At 46.1% G+C, this 27685-nt stretch overlaps 1 protein-coding gene across 7 annotated transcripts in view; it reads left to right on the top strand.

Annotated features, from left to right (window-relative positions):
• Mprip (myosin phosphatase Rho interacting protein) overlaps nt 1-27685 on the top strand; it is a 119764-nt gene that overhangs the window by 51337 nt on the left and 40742 nt on the right. For 3 of the 7 annotated variants that reach the window (XM_051180537.1, XM_051180536.1, XM_051180535.1), the window contains exons 4-7: nt 14840-14991; nt 18408-18492; nt 22716-22953; nt 23902-24058. In XM_051180537.1, coding sequence (XP_051036494.1) covers nt 14840-14991; nt 18408-18492; nt 22716-22953; nt 23902-24058 — 632 coding nt within the window. Of the gene's footprint in view, nt 1-5205; nt 5231-14839; nt 14992-18407; nt 18493-22715; nt 22954-23901; nt 24413-27685 lie in introns of those variants that run through there. The other 4 variants (XM_051180532.1, XM_051180533.1, XM_051180534.1 and 1 more) reach the window with 2 other exon arrangements.

Here is a 27685-nt window from a genome sequence, read left to right as displayed (position 1 = left end):
TGTAGCATTTTCTGTTTTCATCCCATGTAGAATCTAAAAGTAGCTGTGTAGAAGCACAACACTGCAGAGGGGACCTCCAAATGTGGGGACTCAGGAGAGCTGTATTCAGCTGCTGACTGACAGCAAAGCCGCTGGCTGCTCTCCCTCTTCCTTGCAGGCCAGACCTGTATGTGCCCTCAGGATCGGTAGAGACTTGAGGTGAAAAGAAATGTAAGACATATCCAAATATACTCAGCAAACTACCGTATATTCCTTCAGAAACAAAAAATTGTTTCCCTTCCCTCTGCTTTTGCTTACTGTTTACTTGTTTTTGTTTCTCAAGACAGGGTTTCTCTGTATAGTTTTGGAGCCTGTCCTGGAACTTGCTTTGTACATTAGGCTGGCCTTGAATTCACAGAGATCTGCTTGCCTCTGCCTCCTAAGCGCTGGGATTAGAATAAAAGCATGTGCCAGCACTGCCTGGCTTTTTTTTTTTTTTTTTTTTTTTTTTTTTTAAATGAAGTGAAGCAAACCTACATCTAAAATGTAGGGCGTGGAGGGTTGGGGGAGACAAACTATTGAGTTTGGAGTAGTATATAGGAGGGCAGATGCACAAAAACAGTTTTTGTCATTTTGCCCAATTATAAAGTCAAAATATTTATCATATACAGTTTTAAGAAGACACAAAAATGTCTTAAAAGAAAAGATCAATTCTGTAGAATGTTTGCTGCTGTTTGGTCTTTGGTTCAATTTGAGAATCAACTCAAAAGGAAAATCCTTGTAGGTATCACATTTCTGTTCCGTGCCCGCTTGTCACAATAATAGAGGTCAGAGTCCACTTATCCTTAGGGTAATGTGCCCTCCTCAGGTAGTGGTTCTTGATAGCTGTGGGGTGGTTCTTCCTATGCACTTAAGGGTCCTGGGCAGAGGGTAGATATGTAGATACAGACATGGGTGACCATGGAAGTCTGCATCTCCTAATCTAAAAGGATTCAGACTTGAGATCTAGGTTGACCATCTTCAACCTCCTAATCCAGTTTGGCTGGAGGAAGAGGTCTTGTCTTGGAGTCCACCGGCTGCCTGGAACAGGGGAATGGTCTTCTTGTTTACTCTAGGCTGGGCTTTCTCTACTTGTGGAATCAACCAAAACAAAATAAATTGAATTAGTTTGCCTTTGGGCAGTTGTCAGGAAATACATCAATTCCAGCTCTGCTTTCTGTTAGCTTACCCTGAGGTGCCTTTGTGACTCACTAAACCTGTCCTTTCTCGTCTGCACTGTGAAGACTTAAGGATAGTGGGTTAGAGTTAGACAAGAAACCAGCACACAACAGAGCCCTGTTTCCTGTCTTTGAGTATTCATCTGAAGAGACAGGGAGAAGACAAGGACACCATCAAGGTGTCTGTCCTGCTTTCTATGCTTGTTTGGTCATTAGACCAGAAGAAATCCTATGTCCCTTGTGAGGTAGTTCTTCCTTCCCTAGGGTCCAAGACCACCTGCTCACTGATGAAGAACTAGTTTAAGGTTTTAGTGATGTTACATTTAACTAAAAATACTGTTCATTTATTTAAAGGATAAAAATCTTAAACATTTGACAATAAGGACTCCAGTTATGTACATAGTTCCCTATTTGTTTATATTATTTTTTAAGAGTAAAGTTTTGAATATAGAATTTGAAAGATCAAAGGCTAAAGAGACTGCTTTTAGATTATAGAACATAACTATTCTAGCTCATAGTAGTTCGACTCCCCTTTTAGACCTTGTAGCCCTGCAATTCATGCTGGAATATGCACTTGTTCTAGGATACTCTATTTTCATTTCACTGTTTAGACCAATGGGCCACATTGAGGTGGGTACCTAGTTTTCTTTGTGGTGGGCTATTCGGACCAGCAGCTAGATAAAATTCTTTTTCTAGCCTTCCTTAGTCCAGCTGGCTACTCCGTTCTTCAGCTTTCTTTATGATTTCTTTTGTGGCCATTTCCATTTTCTATGAGTCTGAATCAGTACTGTCCACAATTTGATACTATTTACTGAGCAAATGGGTACATGTCAATAACACCACTATTCACAGGCTAGGAGACCTGGCATGTTACATCCAGATATGGCCTGGATACTTTTTCTACCCCTCAGGTTTCATCTCCCTGAAGGGAGATATGATGGAGTAGATCATGGACTATGATAGGAGTTTGTCATTTACTCCAGGTAGTTGTGGGCTGAATCATTGTCTTGCTTGGCCCTGGGGTCTTTAAGGATGGACTGGAATCACTTTTAAAGAAACTTGGGATAAAATTGCTGGCAAGTATAATGCTAGGGAGGAGGTCACTCTGTGTGCCTTTCTCAATGGTCTTACTAATGTGGTGCCAGGAAGGAGGTCATGATCGATGTCTCACTAGTGATTTCACTAGTGTGGTACTAAGGAGACCACACTTGATGTCTTGCTGATCTCACTAGCTTATATACCTGGTAGCTTGTCACTTGGCCCTCCCCTACCCTGAGCCCTGGCCACATTAATCCTGCCCCCTAAATGCTGCTTAGAAAGACACTCAGGCTGTGGTATAGTCTCTCATGGGTATTTGGGTGTTCAGTCTATGGTTAGTGGGAGCCTATGAGCTTTCAAATTGGAGATGGGTTTATTACCCACCTTAATTCCTGCTTTCATCCTCTTTTTGCATAGAAAAAGTTGAAGTTCCTGCTATACTACAACAAATCAGTTTTTTCAGGAGAAAAAGGCCATTGCTGTCCTTCTTCATCCCCTTCATATCTCTGTCCTTTAAGTGGTTTCCACTGGGCTATTCTGTCTGATATGTTGTTTTTAACCACTTGTGTGAAAAACCTTCCTTTATTTTTATTTTTATTTATTTATTTTTTTCGAGACAGAGTTTCTCTGTGTGGCTTTGTAGACCAGGCTGGTCTCAAACTCACAGGGATCTGTCTGCCTCTGCCTCCCAAGTGCTAGCAGTAAAAGTGTGTGCCACCACACTTGGCTTGTGCAAGCATTCTTACAGATCTGTGAAAGGAGAACCCAGGGCCTTGACTTCTTGAGTGGAGAGGAGGCTCCTTTCTGTTATTTACTCACAGGTCTCTAAGCATCTGCTGAGTTTCAACTCTGCAGAAATGACCTAATAAGCAGGAAGACCTTCTCCTATCCCCAGGGAGTGGATGACTCTGTTGAGAAATAGGATATCTATAAAGGGAAAGCCTTGTAGCCATTGTATTAGGTACCAGGTGCAGCCTGATTGAGTTGGCACTATGGAGGAGTACAGTGCTTTGGAGAGCCAGTGGATTGGACTGGAAGAGACAAGGACTTAGAAAGAAGTTGGGGATAGGTCCAACCTCAGAGTCATATGGTCTGGGAAACAAGAGGTGGGAATTGTCACCTGTTGTCCCTGCCCCTCCCCAAGATAGTCAGGGTGGCTAGTGTGCGTGCATGCGTGCCTGCGTGCGTGTGGTGTGTGTTATCCTTATGCCTCCTTACCTACACGATAGATGTGTAGGTCTCCTCTAGGTCCATAGAGGAGAAAATGGACCCAAAGTTCCACCTGTAGGTGAAGCATCTTCATAAACCTTGTAGGCTGAAGTTGCCTACATAAACCCTGAAGTAGTGAAGTTGCACTGACCCATCAAGTCAGAGTGGGAGCTCCACTGTTAATTCAGTGTGATACAGTGGGCAGACACATACACACATGCACAAGAGTGGATGGCAAGCATGAGAATGCAAGCAAGCAAGCAAGCATTGTTTTTGGCACATGCTGTGTGAATTCTTTTACATTCTGATCCATGGGAATATCAGAGACTTGAAGGCTGCTGTGCCCAGGCCCTGAGGGATGAAGGGGTCTGGTAAAGGAGGTGGGGCTTTTACCACTGGGCCCAGCTCAGCACTCTGCTCTGTGTATGGCCTTGGTGGTAAAAGGGTTTCTGTTTTTTTGTAATTTTCTTTAAATTTGATTCACACAGCTCACCCATTTAAAGTAAACACGTGATTTTCTTTTAGCATATTAGTATATATACAAGTAGTATATATGTAACTGTCATTGTGGCCATTTGAAAGTATTTCATCATTACAAAGAAAACCCTGTGCCTTTAGCAGTCCAGCATTTTTTCATCTTAAGTCTGGCTGGTTTGGAACTCAATCTGTAGACCAGGTTGGCCTACCTCATAGAGCTCTATCTGCTTCTGCCTTCCAAATGCAATAATTAAAGGCATGTGTTACCGCACCCAGCTAAAACTTATTTTTAATGCTGAAAAATAGCCCATTGTGTATATGATCCATATTTTGCTTATCTAGTCATCTACTGATGGATATCTGTGATCCCACCCTTGGGCACCTATAAATCAGGCTATTGTGAGCAGTCACATTACACAGATTTCTGTGTGGACATGTTTTTCTGTTTTATTGAATGTATGTCTAACAGTGGTGCTGCTGGGTCATAGGGTCATTGTATTTAGTCTTTGCAGAAGCCACTACACTTTCCCACAGTAACTACCTCAGTTCTCATTCTGACCACCAAAGTATGAGGGTCTTTCTTGTCTCAGCATATCCTTGCCAAATGCCTTTGGCCAGTGTCGGTTGGCTCCCACTGTAGTTCTCATTTACATCTTCCTGGTGGCTAAGCAAGCTTTTTAACCTCTGTGAGCCTGTTTCTTCTTGAGGAAACCTAGCATACTACTAAAGACTGTATTATTTATTTATATGTCTGATAACCATATAGCATTTGTTGTGTCTTAAGTATTCTATAGACATTCACATTAAATTCATGTCAGTCTTTCTGAAATAGGCCTCTGTATACTCATCTTACCGATGAGAGAAACTGAGGTCCTGAGAGCAGAGGGACAGCCCCCACAGCCACGGTAAATAACATTTACATGGTTATCTGTGCCTGGCATGTTACACACGAGCGGCACTTTCTGGGTGTACATAGTAAAACACATCAGGTGTGGTACCATACAGGTTGTGGCTGTAGAGTTTTGCTGAACTGAATCTTTGCCCACATGAGCAGCAGCATTTCCCTAAGCCTAGCCTGGGACCCATTGTTAGTTGTGCCTTAAGAGAAACTTTCTCAGTTGGGATTGCTCTTGGCTCTGAGAGGGGATACTGTGGCACATGGAAACCACAGCAACCTTTTTGTGTCAAGAGTGTCTCCCTTCCTCTCTGGATGTGGGCACCTGCTCCTGAGTGAGGCCTACTCGGAGTGAGAAGAGGACAATCTGTTTGTGGCTGTATTGGAGGCTCAGGCATAAGAAACTCAATTTCTGGTCAGTTGGAACCCTACCAAAAAGAAAAAAAAAAAAAAAAAAAAAAAGAATACTGAATGTGGGGTTGCCCCAGGACTTCCTTTCCGTTCACTTTAGTTTTTAACCTTTAAAAGTCATTCTCATAGCAAATGAGACTCCTACCGAGACCATTTAGAAATGTTTGTTTTAAAAACAAAACAAAGAATTCTAACATCACAGGCCTAGCTGTGGTGGTGCACACCTTTAATCCCAGCACTGGGGAGGCAGAGGCAGGCAGATCTTTGTGAGTTTGAGGCCAGCCTAGTCTACAATTCAAGTTCCAAGACAGCAAAGTCTATTATACAGAGAATCCCTATCTTGAAAAACAAATTCTAGAAATGTTTGTTTTGTTTATTTGCTTACTTAGACAGTTCTGGGACTTAAACTCTGGGTTTTACACATGATAGGCAAAGCCACATCCCCAACCAGCCTTTTTACTTTTTAAAAATTTTGTGACAGTCTCACTGTGTAATCTAGACTGGCCTTAAACCCTCAGTCCTGCCTCTGCTTCCCATACCTGAATGACAGATGTGCACAACTGCTCGTAACTTAAAAACATTTCTGAATTGATACACTGAAAAGTGCACTCATCATTAGGCACTAAGTGACATTTCCAGCAGAGCAGGCCTGAAGAGCCAGTAGCTAAGCTGGAAGCCTGGTATCTCCTCCAGATGGTTTATCTCGGTGAGACAGTGTTCTAGTGTCATGTTCCTTAGCCCCTGCCAATCTGGATACAGTATAGGTACTCATCATTGCATTGTTAACTGATTCACTGAGCAAGTAAATGGGTAAATGGGTGAGAGTGTATGGATTTCATATCAGGTTTCCCTTAAACGTGTTATCCCATGGGCAAAGGACAAAGCTAAAGGATCATAGCCTGGTTGTGTTCTGGTGGACTTGCTACCCAGGCTCAGGCCATCCTCATCTCCTTACTTTGTCCTATTTGTGTCTTTGTCTAGGTTAGGCTTGAAAAGTTTGATCTTGAGTTCCTCACTTTCTAGTTACTTTGAAATTTGGGGAATTTTCAAAGGGCATTTGAATTCCTTTGGGCTTTTAGTTTATATGGATTCAGCTAAGCCTCACTGAGGTAGCCCATTAATGTCAAAGGTCAGCCTATGGCCCATGGTCTCTAGTGGTTGGCAGGGAGGAATTTTTGTGAGCTAGGAAGTATACCAGTCTACAAATGACCTATGTCAGCCAGATTCTTGCAGCAAGCAGAACCTAAGGCTTCAGCCCCATTGCTTGGGGCCTAGTCTTCAATTAGGCATCCTTGTCACTGAGGGGCTGCCAAAGGTATACTGTGTCCAGTCTTTGCTCCCTCAGTACACACAGCTCTGAGCACTTCACTTCTGTCACACATCTCTGAAACTGGGTGCTGTCCTATCAGGGTAACAGGTGCCTGACATGCCTGTTTCCTCTCTGTTCCTTTGATTCTTCATTAAGTGCTATCATGCTAGCTTCAAGAAAGATACCATACCTGTACCCCTTCTTCCCCCATTTCTAAAATTCAAGCTTCATTTTCTTGTTGTTGTTGTGGGTGGCAGGTGCTTTGAGGGTGCTGGTCCAACCATTTTTTCCATTACATATCCACAACCTGTCAACTCTGCACAGCTGTGTTCTGTCTCAGATTCTCAACCCATGTTTGCTTTTGTCAGGTCATCTTGGGCCCAGCAAAAAGCTGTGAGTGACTCCAGACAGCTGCATGGCCAGCCTAAGAAAAAGCCTCCTGTGGTAGCAGGGAGAGGCCAGGGTCTCAAAAGTTCTGAGGCAGTGGCTCCAGCCTCAGCTGAGTGTTAGAAGCACCAAAGGAGGCCTTTACTCTCCTGAAGGCCCAGTCTTAACCCAGGAACTAGGAAGCAGTCTCTGAGCATGAGACTACTGTTTTCAGTTCTGGCTGATTCTGTCACTCAGCAAATGCTGAGCCTTGTGCTTGATCTAGCAAAACATCTTCTTCAGTCTTGGGATGCCAGCCAGCCTCTGCCTCCCTCCAATCAGTCTCTCCTATATATCCCAGTCTTGAGACAGCACAGTGTAGCTTGAATCTAAAATGCCTCCCCTAAGGCCATGTACTAAGTGCTTGGTTGACAGCATGGATTCATCTATTACTAAGTTCACAATTTGATCGTCTCCTGGAATTTGTTGAAATTTTAAAGGTGTAAGATCTAGTGGAAAAGAGCAGGTCCTTTGCTCACCTCGCACCTCTCATTTCCTCTTTCCATGGCACCATCATGTTTTGCCTCATTTTAAGCAATCGAACCAGCAAAACCATATATTGGATTTGTGACCCATGAATCAAAATAAAAATTTCCTCCTTCAAGCATATTTTTCTCAGGTATTTTGTCACAGTAATAGAAGAACTCAATAATTTATCTCTTATTACTCCCCTGTTTATGTCTTTCATCCAGATGTCTTAGAAAAGTCTCAGAAACTCATCCTAAAAGGTATAAATATTTTACCCAGTGATACCCCCCCATACCTCTTTGAATGCCTAGACATACAGGGACAGTGACAGGCTCTTTGGTAGTTCACTGGAGGAGATTCTGGATGGTAATATAACTAGACGTGTACTTTGGAAATGAACAGCACCTGGAAGCTCAAAGGCAGGAGCTATGTATGAGTGTGGTGCCTGTGGCACATAGTTCTTTCTTACAGTGGCACATCTCCATGCACAGGGACTGGGCCTGAACAGTTTAATAAGTAAATGGATAGTGGTTGGTGAGAAGTACTGTTGGAGCCCAAGGGAGTGAGCTAGGCCATGCAATAGTAGTGTAGTGTTGAAGGCCTCAGTGTGCTTAGCCAGACAGACATCATCAGAGACACACAGAGTGATGGATAGGATTGTGCTTGGATTCCACCAGCATGCACATTTCCTTCATGGGCAGCTCAGAAACCTAAAAGCCAGAATGCCCTGTGAGCACTGAGAATACCCACCACTTGACTGGGGATTTTAATGTCACTTTCCAGGAAAGGCCTCTGGCTTCTGGATAAGGGGCTGATCTAGAGCTGGCTAGAGTTTGTACTAGGTCATCTGGGAGCACCTTGCCCTTCAAAGTGAGGAAGTGCTTTGTTACCACATAGGAGCCACTGGACAGCTCCTGACCCAAAGCTGGAATAATGTGAACAACAAAGTGTATAAATAATCTAGCATTTGGTTATAATCCAAGGTATAAGTCAAATACCTACACATCTCTGCACATTAAAGTTGGTGGTTGATCAAGAAATAAACAAATGGGGAAAAGAGGGGGAAAAAACTTACAAGAATTTTAAATAACCCATGCAGATTCTCTCCTCTTATAGGGAGCATCATCACTCCCCCATCACCAAGCAGACTATGTAGTATGTAGTGATTTTCTTCTGGATCTGAGCTAACATACAAGCACATGCTAGAGGTCAACACCAACATCAGTGAGAAGTCCTACATCCTGATCAGGTAAAGTGAAAGATGCACTTTACCTCGGTGGCTTTGCTTCTTAAGATCTTGAGGCATATTCTACAAAGCATATGGGTAGTGCTTCCTAAAACTGTCAAGATCATAAAAAAATAAGGAAAATCTGAGAAACCATCACAGCTGAGAGAAGCCTATAAGTTTCCATGACAATATGGTGTGTTAAGATCTTACAACAGAAAAAGAACACTAAGAGAAAACTCACTGACTCAAACAGCATGAGCTTCTATTGATTTGGTCAGTATTGGTTGGCAACTTGCAACAAATGCACCACCCTGATGGAAGATGTTGAAAACAGAGCCACCTGGGCAGTGAGTATGTAGAAATTCTTTATTATTGTTACAACTTTTAAAAGTTAAAACGTAGTAATAAAAAAAAAAAAAAATGCAATAGCAGAGACTCAGAGGAAGAGAGGTTGCTCTAGACCCTGCTGCTAGCATAGGCTAAAGAGACAGCTCCTTAAAGGACTAGCCTAGACTTGAAGTGAACCCACACACTAGGACCTCTTCTGCTTATGTCATGGGAGGCCTGGCTGTGGGTGGCTCTAGAGAAGCATGTGCCAGTAGGACAGGATGTGAGCTGCCATCCTTGTCAATCTTGTCCCATCAAAGCTGCAGGGTTGAGAAGGATGAGTCATCTGATTTTATATGGAATATGCTGGTTCTTGGCTGCCGGCATGACCTAACTTCCTATCTTACTGCTTCTCCAAGCTTAGGTGAGAGTCCTACTGTGGCTGCTCATTCTCTTCAGCTTATGCTGCTCTCTTCTGACCCTGTTCTGCTTACTTGGTAGACTTATTCTAAGAACATGTAATAGACTAGACTGTCCCTCCCTCTCTTATAGCAGTCCTTATTGAGGCCTTCACCTCTGCCATACTTGGTCTGTCTGCACGATCTGCCTGACTTATCTCCCAGTTCAGCCTCAGGGTCAGGGCTTTTGTTGTTCAGTTTATTGCTATGCTCCTGTTACTAGTTGGCAGCATCAGTCTTGGCATACTGCTTTACTTCTTCCAGTGACTTTCTTTACCTATAGTAAAGATGCTGCTGCTTCACGGTTACAGAGATACAGCATGTTTATAGAGAGGCCCGTGGTAATGCACTTTTTCGTCTGTCCCTCTGCTCTTCGAGCATACCTCTTCATAGGACTTCATAGACTAATGTAGCCCCTATGTATATCACCAGACATGGCTTTCCCATGTCTGGCCTCTTTGCCTCCATGACTGTATTCACACCTTTGTCTTAACACTTAATTCAGCCGTGTATGCTCTCTTACCCTTTGCACTGTGCATCTGATGGCAAGTGCTGTGGCTCACTTCTCATTTACCTCCTGGCATCAGTGGATCCTTTTGGAATTAGTGACATGGGAACAGGCCACTAACTAGCTAGCTGCAAGTAACATTTGATGTACAAAGCCAGCTCTCTAATACCATGTGACAAGAGCCATCTTTGCAGCTAGAGTCAATGTTGTTCTGTCTGTGGGAAGGAGATGGGTGTCTTCAAGGTTATGCTAAGAACTTTGGCATCTTGCCTCAGGAAATAGGCTTCATGCTGATCTCTGTGATCCTGGTTGTGATGGAAGACTCAGGCCTCAGGGCAAATTTATGGGTGATTTGATGTAGGATTACCACAATCTAGAAATGGTGCTTCATGTCAGCTGCTGCTGCTGCCCCTAAAAGTAAGGGTGGGTGGAAGGACAAGGCCATGCCTGGTTGTGGCAGCCTATATTCTGAATCCACTGAAAGGGCTCTGCAAGGCCACCAGAACTAGAACAGTGTTGACCAGATTTTACAGCATTCTATCCAGCTCCGTTTACAGAACCGCCATTTCCACTTAAGGGTGTGTGTGTGTGTGTGTGTGTGTGTGTGTGTGTGAGAGAGAGAGAGAGAGAGAGAGAGAGAGAGAGGGGAGAGAGAGAGAGAGACTGTCTGTCCCCATCTGTGTTCATCCAAATATGCATTACAAAAGTTTACACTTCAGCTGTTCTTACTTGCTAGTTCTGTGACACTGAGTGTACTCAAGAATGCTGTGCAGCCATCACTACCATGTGCTTGACTTCTTTCCAAACTCAAAAAGACACCATTAAACACTAACACACTGTTCTTCTCCCTTAGCCATTCCCATTCTACTTAAAGTTCCTATGAATCTGACTCACTTAGCCCCTTATTTAAGTATAGTTATAGTGTGTGTCATTTTGTGACTAGCTGATTTTACTCAGGACTTATCCCAATTTTAACACATACCAGAACTTCATCCTGTTTTATGACTAAATACTGCAGTGTATTCATGTTCTACATCTTGTTTATCCATTCATTCATCAGTGGGCAGTAGTGTAGCTTCTGCTTCTCTGCTGTTGTAAATCATGCTGTGGTGAACATGGAGTGTTTGGGTTACAGGCATGTTCCACTAGTGCCTGGCTTTTTGTGGTACTGTGGATGGGGCACAGGCTTTGTTTATGTCAGTCAGTCATTCACCACTGATTGATTTCTTTAGCCCTCTGTGCTCAATTAATTATTGAGGAATCTCCATAACTCTTTCCCATACCGTTATACATTACAGTAAGAGGTGTAAGAAGGTTCCAGTTGTCCATAGCCTCATCAGCATTTGTTATTATCTGTATAACCCATCCCCCTTTTTTATTGCCATCCTAGTACGTTGTGGTGTGGTGTCTTCTGTTACAGATTTTGTTTGTGTTTCCTTGATGACTCATGATGTTGAACATATTTTCATGGGTTTATCAGGCATGTCTTTAGAGAAATGTCTTTTCAAATCTGCGTAATTTTTAACTGTTGTGTTTTTGCTCTTGGCTTTAGTTCTTTATATATCCTGAATTTTTGACCTTTGGCAGCTGTGTTGTTTACATGTGTTTCTTCCCTCTCTCTCAGTCGTCCTTTAGATGCTTTGGTTTTTTTGTCTGCTTAATTTCGATAAAGTCCATTTTGTGTTTTGTTTTTGTCTTTTTGCCTGTGCTTTTGGTATCACATCTAAGAAATTGCCAAGTCCAATGTGGAGCTTTTACCTTTGGTCTTCTAAATATATGAATTTTTTTTCCCCTGTCCCTTTGGAGACAGTCTTGACATCTAGCCCAGGCTACCTATGACCTCATGATCCTCCTACCCTTGCCTCCATGTCTGATATAATACATTTTTATTGTTGTTTGTTTTGACAGGTCCTGATGACTTGGCTTTGAACTTTCTGTTATTTTGTTTGACCTGTCTGAGTGCTAGGATAACAGGTCTATGCCACCACATCAAAGCCATTTTTGTTCTTATGTAGTAGGTTGTTGTCATATATGGTAGAGCAGGCACTTGGTCCTTGTGGAGGTTGTCAGGTGGATGAAGATGTCAGTTCCTCTAGCCTCAGCTTTAGGAGTAAAGTGGGCCTTGGCTGGGAGGGACAGGCTTCCTAAGGGAAGATCCATTGACTGTTAACAGAACCTAAGTGTCTTGCTGCCTCAACAGCAACTCCAACCAGATTGAGCTGGCACTGCAGATGTGAGAAGGAGCTTCTTGGGCTTGACAGTATGTGACAAAGGTCCCTGTTCTATTTTTTCATTCTTGCAAAATAAATTTAGACAGCCTAACAATGCACCCTGGAAGTCTTGGGTCATTTCTGTACCATCCTATAAACCTTGAACCTTGGGATATAAAGATGTCTCAGTGGGTAAAGGTTCCTCACAGCCTAAGTTGAGTCCCCAGGATCCAGGAAGAGAACTGATTCGCACAAGTTTTCTCTGACCTCCACAATTGTACTGTGGCATGAGCATACCCACAGAAATGTGCATGTTCACACATAATAAACACGATAAAAAGTAGCCAAATAGCATTTTAAAATAAAAATATTGATTTGTAATATCTCATTGCACATTGAATTATGTAATTGTGGGTCTCAGTCAGGTGTTTTTGAAAGACCCATCCTGGGGGTTGGATAGATGGCTCACTGGTTAAGAATACTAGCTGTTCTTCCAGAGACCTGGGGTTTAATTCCCAGTATCTGCATGGCAGCTCACAAGTGTCTATAGCTCCAATTCCAGGGATCAAACATTCTTACATAGATACACATGCAGGCAAAATACCAGTGCACATAAAATAAAAATAAATCATTAAAAAAAAAAGAAAGAAAGAAAAATCCATCCTAGGACCTCAAGTAGTCGGTAGGATCAAGCTTCATTGTGACAGACCCTTTCAGATCTTCAGAAGTGTTGTTTCTATGGGATTGTTTCCTATCTGAGTGAAGGATGTGTCCTCTGAGCCACCTCTAGTTCCATAATTGCAGCTCTGATTGGGGGGGGGGGAGAAAAGCCATTTTGCCATACTAACCAGCCTCACTTTGCAGCCCATCCCATTTTCTTCCTTACTCTCCTAAACTCTCCAGGGTCAGTGATAAACAGGGTGGGCCAGGTGTGGTGCACACCTGTAATCCCAGCAGTCAGACAATAGAGGCAAGGGGATCAGGAATTCACAGGTTGGTTTTCCCAGAAATATACCTGCCAGAAAGTAACGGGAGCTCCTCAAGGAGCAGAGATAAATATGGACATGCAGATGTCTCTGTAGTGGAACATTTTTTGGGCACCTCCCTAGGATTGGGATAGCTGGGTCATAAAGGAGTTCTGGTGTTAGTTCTTTGAGACACCTCCACATTGCTGTAGTGGCTGCACTCACATACTCCCAGCACAGGATAAGAGTCCTCTTTCCCCATATCCTCACCAGTACTTATTGTCATTTTCTTGATTACCATTCTCACCAGGGTAAGATGGATCTCAGAACAGTAGAATTTTATTGAGCAATAAGAAAAATGGAACCGGAAAACATTACTTAAGTGAGGTCATCCCTGCTCAAAAAGGCAGATCCCACAAGATTCTCTCCTATGTACAGATCCTCAGCTCTGACTGTTCTATATGTGTGTTCATGTGGGAGAAATGTGGGCTGAGGCCATGGCTATACTCAGCCGTAAGGCAGGGTCATTGGCTCATGGTCAAGTGTCTAGTACAGACTTGCTGTGCAGGAGGGAAGATTAGGATTGTAGGAACCTGAGCAGTTTGGTGACACTGAATTCCTTGAACAGCCTGGTGATCAGTCCGTTGAAAAGAAGGTAATGGGATTTTTGTTGATGTTTTATCATCCCCACTTAACATCTTTTTGTAGGATATGTTCTCATATTTCTTGATCTATTGATGTACTTATGAGCTCCATCATGGCTATTGCTGTGGGGTTTTGTTTTTTGAGACAGGGTTTCTCTGTGTAACAGCCCTGGAGTCCTGGAACTCACGTTGTAGACCAGGCTGGCCTCAAACTCACAGAAATTCACCTGCCTCTGCCTCCCAAGTGCTAGGATTAAAGGTGTGCACCGCCACATCTGGCCTTGGATGTCAGTGTTTTAATCCCAAGCATTGGGTTGGAGTTCCAGCAGTAGGGGAGAAGAGACATCTTTTTTGCAGTTCCTTCCCTCTGATCACTCCTGGATCTCCACAGCTTATGTCATTCTGTCCTCACAATACCCATAGACTAGTTTTCTTGTCTGTCTCAGAGATGAGATGTGGCTTGTCCAAGGATGAAGAATTCTTTGAGGACAATTTACCTACAACAGGTTCAAGAAGTGTACTAAAGAGGGCCTGTAATTAAGACTTATATGAACTAGAAGGGACTGGCGCTGGCAAGAAGAGACAAGGAAGCCCCATCCAGAAAGTGACCAGACTTGGGATCTAGGGATTTGATTTCTGTCTACTGCTCTCCAAGAAGCCCTGCTGCTGGGTTGCAGGACTGCCTGTCCTGCAAAGCTGGGTTGGGCTGGCTTACCCTTCCTTCCCCAGGGTGTGTGCTCTTAAGCTCAGAGGCTTCCAAATTAGGGAGTCCAACTTTCAGCCATGGAGGAAGAAAGCTATCATGGGCCTTATGTGAGTGAGAGCCCTCTATTCTGGTGCTGTGTCATCCCTGAGCTGTTCTCTCATTGTCCTGCCCCCTTCTCCAGTGCAAGCTAGAACACTGTTCTCCAAGTAGAAGGTGAAATCCAGCTGAATGGCCTCTAAAAATGTCCAGCTTGGCCTGCCGCATCATGAATGGGTGGTTAGGAAGTGGCCAAAGACTGGAGGACTGGATACTGCTGGTGGGACCTGACACTACCTCCTTTGAATGACTTGTTTTGTACTTGCAGCCCACCACCCTCCCTCAGGGCACCATCAACATGAACCAGTGCACAGATGTGGTAGATGGGGAGGCCCGCACAGGACAGAAGTTCTCCCTTTGCATTCTGACACCCGACAAGGAACATTTTATCAGGGCAGAGACCAAGGAGATCATCAGTGGGTAAGTTGCCCCGAGCCATAGAAGGGGCCATCCGCTTGTCCACCCATTTCTGTGGACTCCAGGGCTTCTAGGTCTTCCTTGGAATTCTTCACTGGTTGGTGCTCCTACCACATACACATGTCTGTCCTCACCTTGTGCCTCATTGGTACTCAGCTATGTATTGCTGCTGCTCATGCCTTCCCCTCAGACAGAATAAGCCCTTTTGTTCCAGGCTGTGTATCAGTCAACCTTTGTGGCAGCCCTTTTGATAAACATGTCCTGTATAGCACTGAAAACTCCAGGTGATCTACATGCATGTATTTCCTCAACGATGAACCCCATTCATCCAATAAGGCTAGAAGAAGACTGGAGTGTAAAGGCTTTGAAAGAAATCAACCTAGGGTTGAGGGGAACAGACTCTAGCACAGGGTAGAGGAAAGTAAGGACATGAAGCCCTCTGGTTTGAGCAAGTACAAGGCCATTGGGAACATGGCCTTCCTTTAGCATCAATTCTATCTCTAGTGGGGCTGTTGAGGAAGCTATCCTCTGCTGGGTGACTAAGAATTCTCCTTTCCAAGCTTCTGGGGACCGTCTGGAGAAGTGTTTTGTGTGTCTTCCTGAGTTTAAACCCAGAACATCAGATTTAAGGATTTTAAGGGCTTCTAATGAACCTGTGCTCAATATCAAGGAATCTGAGGGTCAGGAGCAGGGGACAGTCAGGTGTGAGTGACCTTCTGCACTCCTAACTGCTCCTCGTACTACCTGATCTGACCCAGCATACCTGTCCCAAATGAGTCTTCCTAGGGAACCTCACACTCCCAGACTTGGATCTAGGGAAGGCCTGAGTGGCATTTGGGACTGAAAAGGGAGTCTGTGGTTCTTAGGACAAGCTGGAAGTATCTGGAACTGGGTCACTGATGCCATATAGTTCAGAGAGGTGACTCAGGCAGCAGCTTCTTTAGCCTTGCCCACATGCTAGGATCTGTGGTACCCACAGAAGTCAGGCATAGCACAGATAGTCCAAGAACAGGTGCTTTACCCACACTTTCTCTGTCTCCTCTAACCTCGATGCCCTCTCCAAGGCTATCATAGCTCTTCATCTGTGTAATCCAGGCCCCATTGGCACACATACTCTGGTCACATTAAAAACAGTTCCTAAAGAGAAAATACTTTCACCAAACTGGATGGGGAAGAGCAGGGACATCTACCACCTACCTAGCCTTCCTTCCTGCCTTTCCTCTCAGATCTGTTGAAGGAAATGTGGTTCATTCTCCAGTTCCCTCATGCCATGAGGCTGCTGGGATAATATTGACACAACTTTTGGAGATGATTGGTAGGGGTTTGTTTTGCTCTCTGGCTCACTCAGAGGCTAGGATTCTTTTCTCCTTGACCTGCCATCAGCTCTGCCCACTCTCTTCTTTCTCACTGACCTAACTCTGCCTTCTGGAGTTGGAGAAACTTGGTTCCCACCAACCTCATGTCCACTAGATGATCCCTATCTCTTTACTGGATTGTTGTTCTTAACATTTCTAACACATCTGAATATGTTGGATACATCCCACTGGGCTTCCTTGACAAAGTCACATGTAACTGAGTATGGCAGCAAACATCTGGAATTCCAGCATTTGGGATACTAAGGCTAGAGGAGGGTCAGGAGTTCTAGGACAGCCTAACAGACTGGACCACATAACAAGACCCTGGTTTGTTGTTTTAAGTGGGAGGAAGAATGGAGAGATAGGGATGTAAACCTGTTCTATTATGCCTCAGCCCTGACAACTCTGACCCTGATCACACAGCAAGAGTAGCAATGACCGAAAGTCCCAGGCTTCTCTTCCTTCAACTCTTCCCAAGTCCCTAGGTAGCTGAGCAACCCAGTTCATCTTGATGGCTCCACTCTACCAAGGCTCCTTGGTGTTGACAATGGATAGAATATAGAGCGTTTTGAGCACTCTGGAGGTTCTGCAACTCCTGCCCTGTGCCCCATATACCTGGTGGGAAGGTAATCTTGACCTAGGAGTCTAGTGAAGTTGTAGGACACTCCCTTCAAGCATGGTTATCTGACAGAAATATTGTCTGACATGGAGTGGTTCCAAGATCCACTTCCTGGAAAAAAGGATAGGGGCTCCATTCACTGAGAAGCCTGCTCATTTGCTAGCATTCCATATGTAACTCCTTCCTTTCTTTGGAGAAGTGACCTATAGGACTGCAATGGCTCAGAGAGTAGGCTTTACTTTGTTCTCTTAGCAACTTATGCATCCCTGGGCATGGGTTGAGCTGGGCTAAGCAGTCCTTTGTATAGCAACTGTAGTTCCCTACATAAAGCTTGGCTTCCCTAGATACCAACTCTCCAAACTGCTCCAAAAAACAATGGGATGCTTCTCTTCCTTTCCTGAAGCAAACTCAAATTATAGAAACACCTCAAGAAGCCCTTCTCTTGTTCCAGGGGTACTAATAGATACAGGAATATGGCCACTGCTATCAGTACCTTAGGCCTGGACCCAGCATGGTCCCTCATGTTTTGTGAATTTTAAAGCAGTCTCTCTTGTGGTTCCTGCAGTTACTGCTTGTCTAGAGAGAAGACTTAGCTGCTGTGCCCCACTTAACCGTAGCTGAGGCCATAGCTGAAGCAAGCCTTCTTATCCTTTGTTACAGTCCTAACTCATCTAGCCACTGGTCTCAGAAATGAGATGTGCTTCAAGGGGCCAGGAGCACCCAAGGCTTTTGTTAGATAGTGGCAGCAGCAGATCTGGGGTCCTAACCTTTTGTCTACAGCTCCTTTCTCCATGTTTTTCTGTTGATGGCCCAGAATGGCTTTTTAAAATGCAGGCTCTAATGAGGGATCCTTAGCAACTGTGTGGCCTTGTCCAAGCCTGGAGTGCCTGGTATGTTTCCTGTGTAAGTAGTGATTGATTAGCCTCTCACTCCTGAGGTAACCCATGGGAACTTGCTGATATAACTCCCAGTTTTCTCCTTTAGGCCAGCATCTGCCCCAGCAGCCCTAAATGCCTGTCAGTCATTGCCTGGCTGTGCACTTGCCAAATCCAGATCTGGAAGGATGTTTTAAAGCTGAGACTAGGTCCTGAGAATAGGGTCAGTAATCAAACAGTGATGTTACTCCATTCTGTAATGCCTTTGGTGAACCCTGCCTCTTCATCAGAATAGAGAAATCTTCTTGCTCTGAGCCCATGGTGGCCACGGAAGGGTCTTGAGATAGTTCTGAAACAGCCTGTACTTTTCCTGGCTTGCTATATGATATAGTATCACCCAATTGCTGCACCCTGTTCTCGGGTAACTTGCTCAGTGTCTGAGCACTGGATAGGTCTCTCCAGAAAGAATACCTAAGGGATTGAGGTCTCTACCACCCCAGCAAGGCCTGGAGTCATGGATCCTGAAAGCCAGGGATTTACCTGGTGCTATTTCTCCTCCCCTCTTCCCAGGTGGCTAGAGATGCTCATGGTGTATCCCAGAACCAACAAGCAGAACCAGAAGAAGAAACGGAAAGTAGAGCCGCCTACTCCACAGGTAGGCTGGTTGTCAGTGGAACTGGGCCTGGGAAGAAATGAGGGAAAAGGGGTGGGTAAAGATCTTGCCGGGGCTGAGGTGGCCACAGCTTGCATGCCTCCTCCTCCCTCCTGAATCACTGAGCAGAACAGCCTGCTAGAATGCCCTGAGCTGTCCTCAGGAAGGTTCAGGCCAGCAGGCAAATGCTGAGCGATAGCAGCTTAACATGTGTCTCTTCCCCTGCACACCCCGTCAGCCTCTGGGAAGGGCAGAGTGGTCTACTCTTCTGCCAAAAGAAAGACGTGGCGCTGTAGACAGCAGGCTAAGCAACAGGGAAGGTGAGCCCTGGAGGATCCCTGCTTTGACTCGTGACCAGAGCTAGGAGGCTGGGGCAGCCTCACCAGGCCCAGTCCTTCCCTCCCTCCCACTGTCCCTCTCTCTCTCATTCCCTTCCTCCTCCTAGTCAGTATTCTGGGCTCCTGGGCAGAAGGGCTCTGCCCCCATTCTTGCTGTGTTCACCACACCCTTGGGCTCTGAAAGGGTGAAATCAGCATTCTGAATTTCCAGCTAGGGCCCTTTGTTAGGGTGGTTAAGTGTTTATCTTTTCCCTTCTGTACCAAATGTTATCCTTACTAGGGCTTTGACCTGTGTTGGATAAATCAAGCTAGTCCTGAGAATGAGCAAGATAGGTCTTCTGGGCATCACAAAGCCAGAGTCCTGTGGAAGCAAAGAGAGTCATCCCTGGGCCAGACAGTCTTTGCTGGCTATTCTCTGGCTTCCTAGGCTGAAGAAATAAGACAAGCAGAGGCTGCTGGCCTGGGTCCCCACATCTCTAGGACAGTTTCTCCATCTAGTAGGGTACAGCCCAGGTTTGCCCTTCATTGACCAGCATCCATCCTGTATCTCATCCTTACCAAGGATATCCATAGGGTACCCAAATCAGCCTTCTCTAGAGAGCAGTGCCCCTAACTAGAAGTCATTAAAACATGTAATCAGATAAATGAAAACATGTAGTCAGTTTCTTTCCGGGAAACCGAAAATAGTACCTTCTGCTAGGGAGCAGTAGCTAATGCTCAAATCCCTCAAGCTGCCTGATTTGAGGGGGAAAAGTCCTGCTGAATAACAGTGGTTAGGGTTACGCCTTGTTTCCATGGTGATGCCTTGGAAACACTGCAGCACAGAGCTTCTGCCTCCAAATAAGGTAACTCCCTATGTGCAGGAGACAGCCTGGGTCAGGCTAGAAATTTGGGATGTGTCCCTTCTCCCCCTCCCCCCCCCCCATGATTTTGTCCCTTTCAAATGATGCGGCCCTGTGGCCAGGCTCCAACTTTCTAGCAAGTAGAAAGAGCCCTATGATCCCAGAACAGAAAAGTTACCCCTTCCCTGAGGATATGCCTCAGAACCAGGGCACCAAGTTCCCAGCCTCTTCTACCAGTGTTATGGCAGTCTTCCCCCTTCCCCACAGCTGACCTCTGGGTAGTCTCAGGAGAGAGACAAGGACTGCATTTGGATTGGAGTCTCTGGGTACACCACACACGCACACACACGCACACACACACACACACACACACACACACACACACACACACAGAGAGAGAGAGAGAGAGAGAGAGAGAGAGAGAGAGAGAGAGAGAGAGAATGTGGCCCTTATAGTTCTGTGGATGAGCATGAAGCTCTACTTCCACCCATCTCCCATAGACCTGCACAAGCCTAGAAGAGTTTCAGTTTAGACCACTGAGGACTGGAAGCCTTGGTTTCTCCTGGGTCTGACTAAATTCAGCTTGATCCTGAAGAAACTTGGATGGAAGAGGCATTGGCCATCATACATAAGCTCCTGAAGAGAAGGCCTAGAGTAGAGGGAAACTTCAGAAGTTCCCCAAGGCATGGCAATAGCAAGGGTCCCCTAGCTCTCCACAGGTATGCTGCCCATGTGGGACTTGGGAGAGTGGCTCTCTTCTTTGCCAGTCCCCACCCCATCCCCAGGCTCTAGGCCCTTGGCAGAGGCCTGTGTGATGCCCTTGATCTGTATCTGGATACAGAGCATTCCCTGTCCTTCCTTGGGATTCTTGGTTTCTGTAGGGTCTCTGCTGCCCTCTGCTTCAAGGCAGGACCCTTCCTCCTCACTGTGGCCCCTGTTGTGTCCTCATGCCAGAGAAGTAGAGAATGCTGCTCCTCAAGAGGGAGCTTACTCCCTTTTTCCTTGACTCTAGAAGCCCTTCTGAGTGCCTATGATAGCAGCCAGGGTTCATCACGGTATGAACATGACAGCTGGCTGTCTGAAGACATGGTGCAGTAAACCTAGGTGCCTGCAAGGATGGCTCCGTGTAGTGTGAGCCTCTACACTCTTTTGTGATCACATCTACCCAGTTAGATTTCTTATCCACCTGCTCAGAAGAAAAACAAATAAAAAGGAAAGGAAAGGGCATAGCTCCTAGGTATGGTGGAGAAAGTTTAGCATAGATGCATGGGAGAACATCGCCAGAGGTAGAAACACCTGGGAGAGTCCAGAGTAGACATAAGCAGACAGAGCTAGGTGGTGGGGGTAGGGGAACAACAGGTGCAGCAACCAAAGGTACAAAATGGGTAGATAACCAAAATAACTGGATTATATAGGGAAGAGCCTCTGTAACTGGTAGGGACTGAGGAATGTTGCAAGAACCTGGAGGCCAGGTTGGCTTTGATATGTTAAATAGGCACCTTAGCTATTTGTGCCATGGTTTGAGACTTAAAAAAGGATCTTGCCCAAGGATGAGGGACATTCACCCATCCTCCTGAAGATATACTATTGTTATAAAGGAGAAAGAACAAGCTCAGATGTATAGGCCGGGCTCAATTCTCTGGCTTGAGAGCAGATGAGAGTGGGAAGTGGATATTTATATTTCACCACCTCTTTGTGGCAATATAGTAATTAACTGACATCATCCTCTTGGCCCCCTCAGCAGAGTGAATGGCTGGGCACAGGACAAGAGTGGGTACTACAGGACAGCTGGGATTCCCATCCTGTCCTTATCTGGGTTCAATGTCTAAAGAGTTCAACTCTGATTTCTTAGAAGCTGTATTTCTATGTCTGCTGAGTGTAGCCTGCCCCACGAGCACTTTTTCCTCAGGGCCATACTGCTTCTGTGCCCTAGGAAAACTGGAAAATGACTTGGGCTGCCAGTAAGGAACAGCTTGTGCACGAGAACAAGGTGCGCGTGTGACAGGTGTGGGTGTGCAGGTTTGAGTGGGGTGTTTTGTGTTTCACATGATTCCTGATGCTGTTCACAAAATGTCACAGACAGAGCTACTTAAACAATAGCATTGTTTTTTTTGTTTTTTTTTTTTTTTTTTTTTTTTTTTTCCTTTCAGAATTCTGGAGACTAGGAAGTGCAAGGTTAAGGTGACAACAGATATGGTGCCTGATGAGGGCCCACTGCCTAGTCCTCTCTCACGTGGTGGAAGGGGAAAGTGGATAGCCTGGGCCTGTTTTGTACAGTGCTAATCCCATTCATGAGGACTAACTTAACCATACCCTAAAGGCTGCACCTCCACAGATCAGCATGACATAGGATTTTGTTTTTTGAGACAGGGTTTCTCTGTATAGTCCTGCTGTCCTGGAACTCCCTCTATAGACTAGGCTGGTCTCAAACTCAGAGACCCCCCTGCCTCTGCCTCCCAAGTGCTGGCATTAAAGGTGTGCGCCACCACTGCCCAGCCATGGGATAGGATTCTAATGTGAATGAACAACTGTTCAGGCCTTAGCATTTGTCTTATTTCGGTATCTCTTTCACTTCATCCCTTGTATTCCATTAAATCTTAAGAGTGGCCAGGACCACAGGGTGTTGTGGAACCCACTTTCTGCATTTATCCCAGTGGTTGATTTTGGTAGCAGTGGACCTGTCTCCCTTTGTTCATGTCTCAGGTGTCTGTGAGTATAGAAATGACAGACTCTAAATCAACTGCTGTGGACTCACCCTTAATAATTGGGCTGCTATTCTAGGTACTGTCTGGAGATATACAGAGAGAGAGCTTCTACATGCTTGGTGACATGGCTCTAGTAGAAACCCAGGACCTTCCCTCTTCAGGGTCCCTTGGACGAGGCACTGTGAAGCCACAAAGAACAGTCAAGAAAGAATGGCTTCCCATCCTCCAATACTGCTTTACTGGCCTTGTGTTCTTGTAACTTAGCAGCCTGGACCTATGAGCTAGCTTGAGCTATGCGCTCATATGCTGCCACCCTCCATCCCCCATTGCTATCCCTTCAGGAACCTGGGCCTGCTAAAATGGCGGTCACAAGCAGCAGTGGCAGCAGCGGTGGAAGCAGCAGTAGCAGCATTCCCAGTGCCGAGAAAGTCCCTACCACCAAATCCACACTCTGGCAAGAAGAAATGAGAGCTAAAGACCAGCCTGATGGGAACAGCCTGAATCCAGCTCAGAGTCCCAGCCAAAGCCTGCCTCCTGCTGTTTGTACCCCACGGGAAATTGGGCTAGAAAGCAAAGAAGGTGAGCAGCAGCTGATCACCTGTGATCTTCTTGTTGTGGTGATCCATCTTGTACTTTTGGAATGGGCCTCCATCCAGTGGACAGGAATGACACTGGGGATGTGATGCATATCAGGGTGCATATCAGTTCTGGGCAGCACTGGCCTGGCATGACTGGATTCCTGGCCTGTGAACTTCAGTTTGTCTTCTGTACCCCACCTCTGAAGGGAAAAGGTGTAGCACCTACTCTCTTGGCCTCAGGAGAACTACAGACTCTGTTCTGCCCCTGTGAGGAGGCCTCTGTGTCTGTCCCACAGGCTCCTATTACATTAGCTCTTAGAACCCACTAGGTTTGTTGCCATCTGTCTTCAGAGAGGTAGCAGTTAGGGTAGTACTGCCCTCTCCTCCTTGTTACCATCTTGCTCAACCCCTGGCTAGGAAGAAGGGCCAGGGAGGAAGCCATCAACATCACTGTGCCCTCTCTACGTAGTGTGCTGTGATGCCCTAGCAGAGCTAAGGTTTCCATCTCTGTCTGCCTCCCTCAATCGGAATTTTCAGCATACACTCCTATCCACATTTAAAGTCCTTGTGCTCCATCTTATGCCTACAAAAGCCCTTCTCCCTGCCTCAGAAATGTACTAAGAGCCTGAAAGGTGTCTTGTTTATTGACTACCTCCTGTGGTCTGGTAAGAAACTGTTGGTTAGGGTGGAGTCCTACTTCCTCACCAGAACTGTATTTTCTAGTCTGACTGTAACCGAGCAGACTGGAGGGAAGGGTAAGGAGTGGAAACACAGATGGACGGTCCATTTCTGCCCACAATGCTCTCCTTCACCTCTGCTGCAGATCATAGCTATGGAGTGTTAAGATGGAGGGTGTTGAAGCAGCTCCTAGTTGACCATGTGTGGACTTTTGGAAAGTTTTCGGGACAGAACTGGTAGCAGTTTGGGCAAGTGTCCTCTTCTCTTCCAGATGAAAGCGCCATGAGTGGGGACCGTGTGGATGGTGGTCGGAAAGTACGGGTAGAAAGCGGCTACTTCTCCCTGGAGAAGGCCAAGCAGGACCTGAGGGCTGAGGAGCAACTGCCCCCACCACTGTCCCCACCCAGCCCCAGCACCCCACACAGCAGGTATGGTTGTCCTGGATCGCCTTCACAGGAACTCGGCCACCCCCTTCATTCCCCAGGTCTTCCAGCCCCAAGCCGCATGGTCTACAGCATCTGCTCCGACAACCTGGGTGAAGCCAGCAGGCCACCCAACCATATGGACTCCAGCAGTGCTGGGGGGTGGGGAACAGAGATACTGGGGAGCACCTTTGCCTTTAAAGCCAGCAGGCAGTATGCCGCCCTGGCCGACATCCCTAAGGCCATCCGGATCAGCCATCGAGAAGCCTTCCAGGTGGAGAGAAGGCGATTGGAGCATAGGACTCGGGCCCGGAGCCCTGGCAGGGAAGAGGTGGCCCGTCTGTTTGGCAACGAGCGGAGGTAAGAAGGATGCTAGAGGGCTAAATTTATGTACTCATACATAACACTCACACAAGTGTACTTGGAACATGACTTCTGTTCAGTATCTGGGTCCCGGACTGTGGCACCGGTTCTCAGCTCTTGGCACCACATTCAGGATTCAGTGCCTGTGGGCTGGCCTACTTCGGTTCTCTGAGAAGATGCCCAGAGCTGCAGTTAGGGATCAGTCCCTCCTTATGCTGGTAGTTGTACAGTTGTTAGAGGTGACAGGAAAGTGAGAGGGCAGCACAGATTCTTCCCAGGAAGATGCATTAGGCAGCCTGAAAAGCTTCCAAGTGTCCCAAGTACCACTCTTGCCTTCTGGGCTTTGCTGACGTGGCTTCCCACCAGTGGCAGAGATACAGAATTTATGCGGAAAAAGATAAGGCTGCTACCTGCTTTTCTCTTGCCCTGTTGTCCCAAGCTTGAAGCTTGAGGACTAGGGAACATTCTAGTTGTGCCTGACCCCCCACCCCAATTTTCTGTCACATCTGTGGGTTGGGTTTTGTATCTATGCCAGACAGATTTCTAAAGGTCCACCTCTGCCACCAGGAAAGTTAGATACACATGTCTATTTTGCTGTGGAAAAACCCCCACCAGCTTTTATTAGGTTTACAAAGGCAACTCCAAAAATACCTTGAGTGTCTTCCCTGCCCTCAGTGTAGGCTGAAGTTCAGTCAGGTGTTAGGAGCATGATGACACTGGGGAGGACTTTCTTTCTCTTGTCTTCTTTCTCAACTCACAGTTAGTTGACACCCAGCTTGTTCAAATGGTCTATGGACCCTCAGGTAGACAGTGGACACAGAGTACTACCTGACTCCCTGGCATTCCATATAATTGACAATCTTTACAATCCAATGGTGGCTCAATAAGGCACCTGTTATTCCTGATTCATGGATGTAAAAACTTGAGGCTCAAAAATTGGGTGACCTCCCACCCTTCATGATGAATAATAGCAAATAGTAGGCCTTTAGCAGGAAGTCCTATCTCACAATAGGCCCCAGGACCAGAGCTCATGATGTCCTTTTTAAGCACTGGGATAGCATCTTGCTAACAATTAAGGAGGCTTGCAGAGTGGGCAGGGGAGGGTTTGCACTGTTAGTGGGCAGGCTATGTTCTGGGGTCAGTTATACCTTACATTAGTGGCAGGTCAGAGTTAACATTTTGCACACCTGCTTGGCTAGGCCACTTATCAAAGAAGTTAATCTTGAATGCATTCTTGTTTACCTATCAGAGACAGATGCAGTCTCGGGGCTTTGTTTCCTGCATGTTCTTTGCCAATGTGGAGATGGGCTTCAGCTGGTGTTGGTACCCAGACTACTTCTGCACATTAACCCTGTAACTATCTCTTTCTGAATGATCTCGCTGGTTGGTGTTGCTCTTTGAGACCCAAGTAGTCCACCTACTGCTGAACTGGATTCTTATCCCTGATAGGTTGAGTGACAAGATGTCAGCTACTTTGCCTTGAGTGGTAGCCAAGACAGACCTGCCATATAGCCAGGCAGTTGAAACCACAAGATCAGTTCTGGAAAACCTTGGTAGGCCAGTAAGCAGCCCCACCTGAGAAGAGCAGTAGCTCTGAGCTTAGAATTTGCTCTTCAGACTTCAGAGCCTTTGAAGGAGTTCTCAAGACAATCAGTTCTTAGGCCCATCTCTGTTAAGTGTAGGGAAGCTGTGGTCCTTACAACACTGTTAGTGACTAACAAAAAGCAAACCCCACTCCCATGGAACCCTGGCTCCTCCACCTTCCTGTGTGAGATCTACTATCAGTTATACCTGAGTGAGGCACTTTCTGTTGCTTCAAAAACACCAACTTGACAACAGAGAACCAGTTATACAGAAGTTGCCCAAGCTCCTGGTCTCACACCATCTCTTGGCACCCATGTCAAGCAGCTGTAGCAAGTGCCTCCTAATTTTCATGCTGTCTATTCTGCTGGGAACCCTACAAACCCATACCATGCATGCCAGCCTGGCCTGGCACAGCCCTCCTACTATTCTGGGGCCTGAAGTCCTCTAACCAGATACAGTGCTCTCAGCCCAAGAAGCAGCAGTAGCCCCAAGGGCTGTGGGTAGCCAGATCTTCCTGCAGTAGTCTGGCTGTGCAAGACCCCCTAGCTGCACTTCGGCAGCTGCTTGGCTTACTGCTCTTACAGTCAGTCTCCTCACCTCTGCCTCTATGAGCACATCAGGCTAACCCTGTCTTCTAACAGTGTTTCACATGGAAGCAGAGCACCCTGAAGCCCTCCTAAACCCTGGCTGGCTGCCCTTGACCTCTTAACTCCCTTGAGGAAAAGGCCTCTCAAGGTAGATTTGCAGTAACCCCTGAAAAGAGAGGTTCCTGGATCCTAGGCCATATTCTTTCTCTTAGTAGAGATTTTAGTCTCCTGGAAGGACCTTTATCACTTCCCCTTAGTTCCTCGCCACTTGTTTAGAACATGTCATGCCTACCCCCATTGTGAGGGAGTAAGGTGTCCCTAGGAGAGCAGGCCTCAGGTTTGGTGAGAAGGGATTGTCCTCACAGCAGGTTTAAATCAGCTCCCAGACCCCAGGTAGGCAGCCCTAGTCTGCCTAGTGACGACTCCTCAGGCCATGGGGTGATCATGGGTTTTCTCTCTTCAGCCATTACCTTGTGGTTTTGCTGCTTTAATTCTCTAGATAACTTTGATTTATCATGATTTAAATTTTAAAAGCAGTCTTTTTCTGTTCATTCATTTCCCAGCCTTGTTTTCTTTCAGGTCTTGCCCTCTCCACCCTCTGCTGTGTCACTGTGGCGTTCGCGCCTCCTCCACCTGCTTCGCTTCCATCTCAGCTCCGTCGTCTCAGCCGCAGACCACCTGACGAGGCCGCTGGCCTTTCACATGAAATCAACTGCTTTGTTTTGTTTTGATTTTGATTCCTTTTAATGTTAGCAGAAACTGTTAATTCATGGGCCTTTATCTTGCTAAATTTTGAACACTCCGTATGGGGTGCAGTGTGTGGTGGTTGATCTTTATTGTGTCTGCCTTGGGGAGGTTACCAAGGTACCCAGCTGTATGAGTTCAGTGTTGGGGCAGGGTCACAGAGTAGGCTCAGTGTGGAAGGGTTGGTTCTGCCATTGCTCCAGCCCACCATGAAGGGGGAACAAATGGAGCTCAAGGAGACTGAATCTGTGCCCAAAGTCCTGTCAGCCAGCAGGAAGGCTAGCACTGAAGCCCAGTTAGATAGGCCAGATGTGCAAGTTGACCACAGGACCCCCCCCCCCCCACTGGACTTGAG

The sequence above is a fragment of the Phodopus roborovskii genome, unplaced genomic scaffold, assembly GCF_943737965.1.
Source record: "Phodopus roborovskii unplaced genomic scaffold, PHOROB, whole genome shotgun sequence".
NCBI classification, from domain to species: Eukaryota; Metazoa; Chordata; class Mammalia; order Rodentia; family Cricetidae; genus Phodopus; species Phodopus roborovskii.
This window is presented reverse-complemented; position numbering and strand designations above follow the sequence as displayed.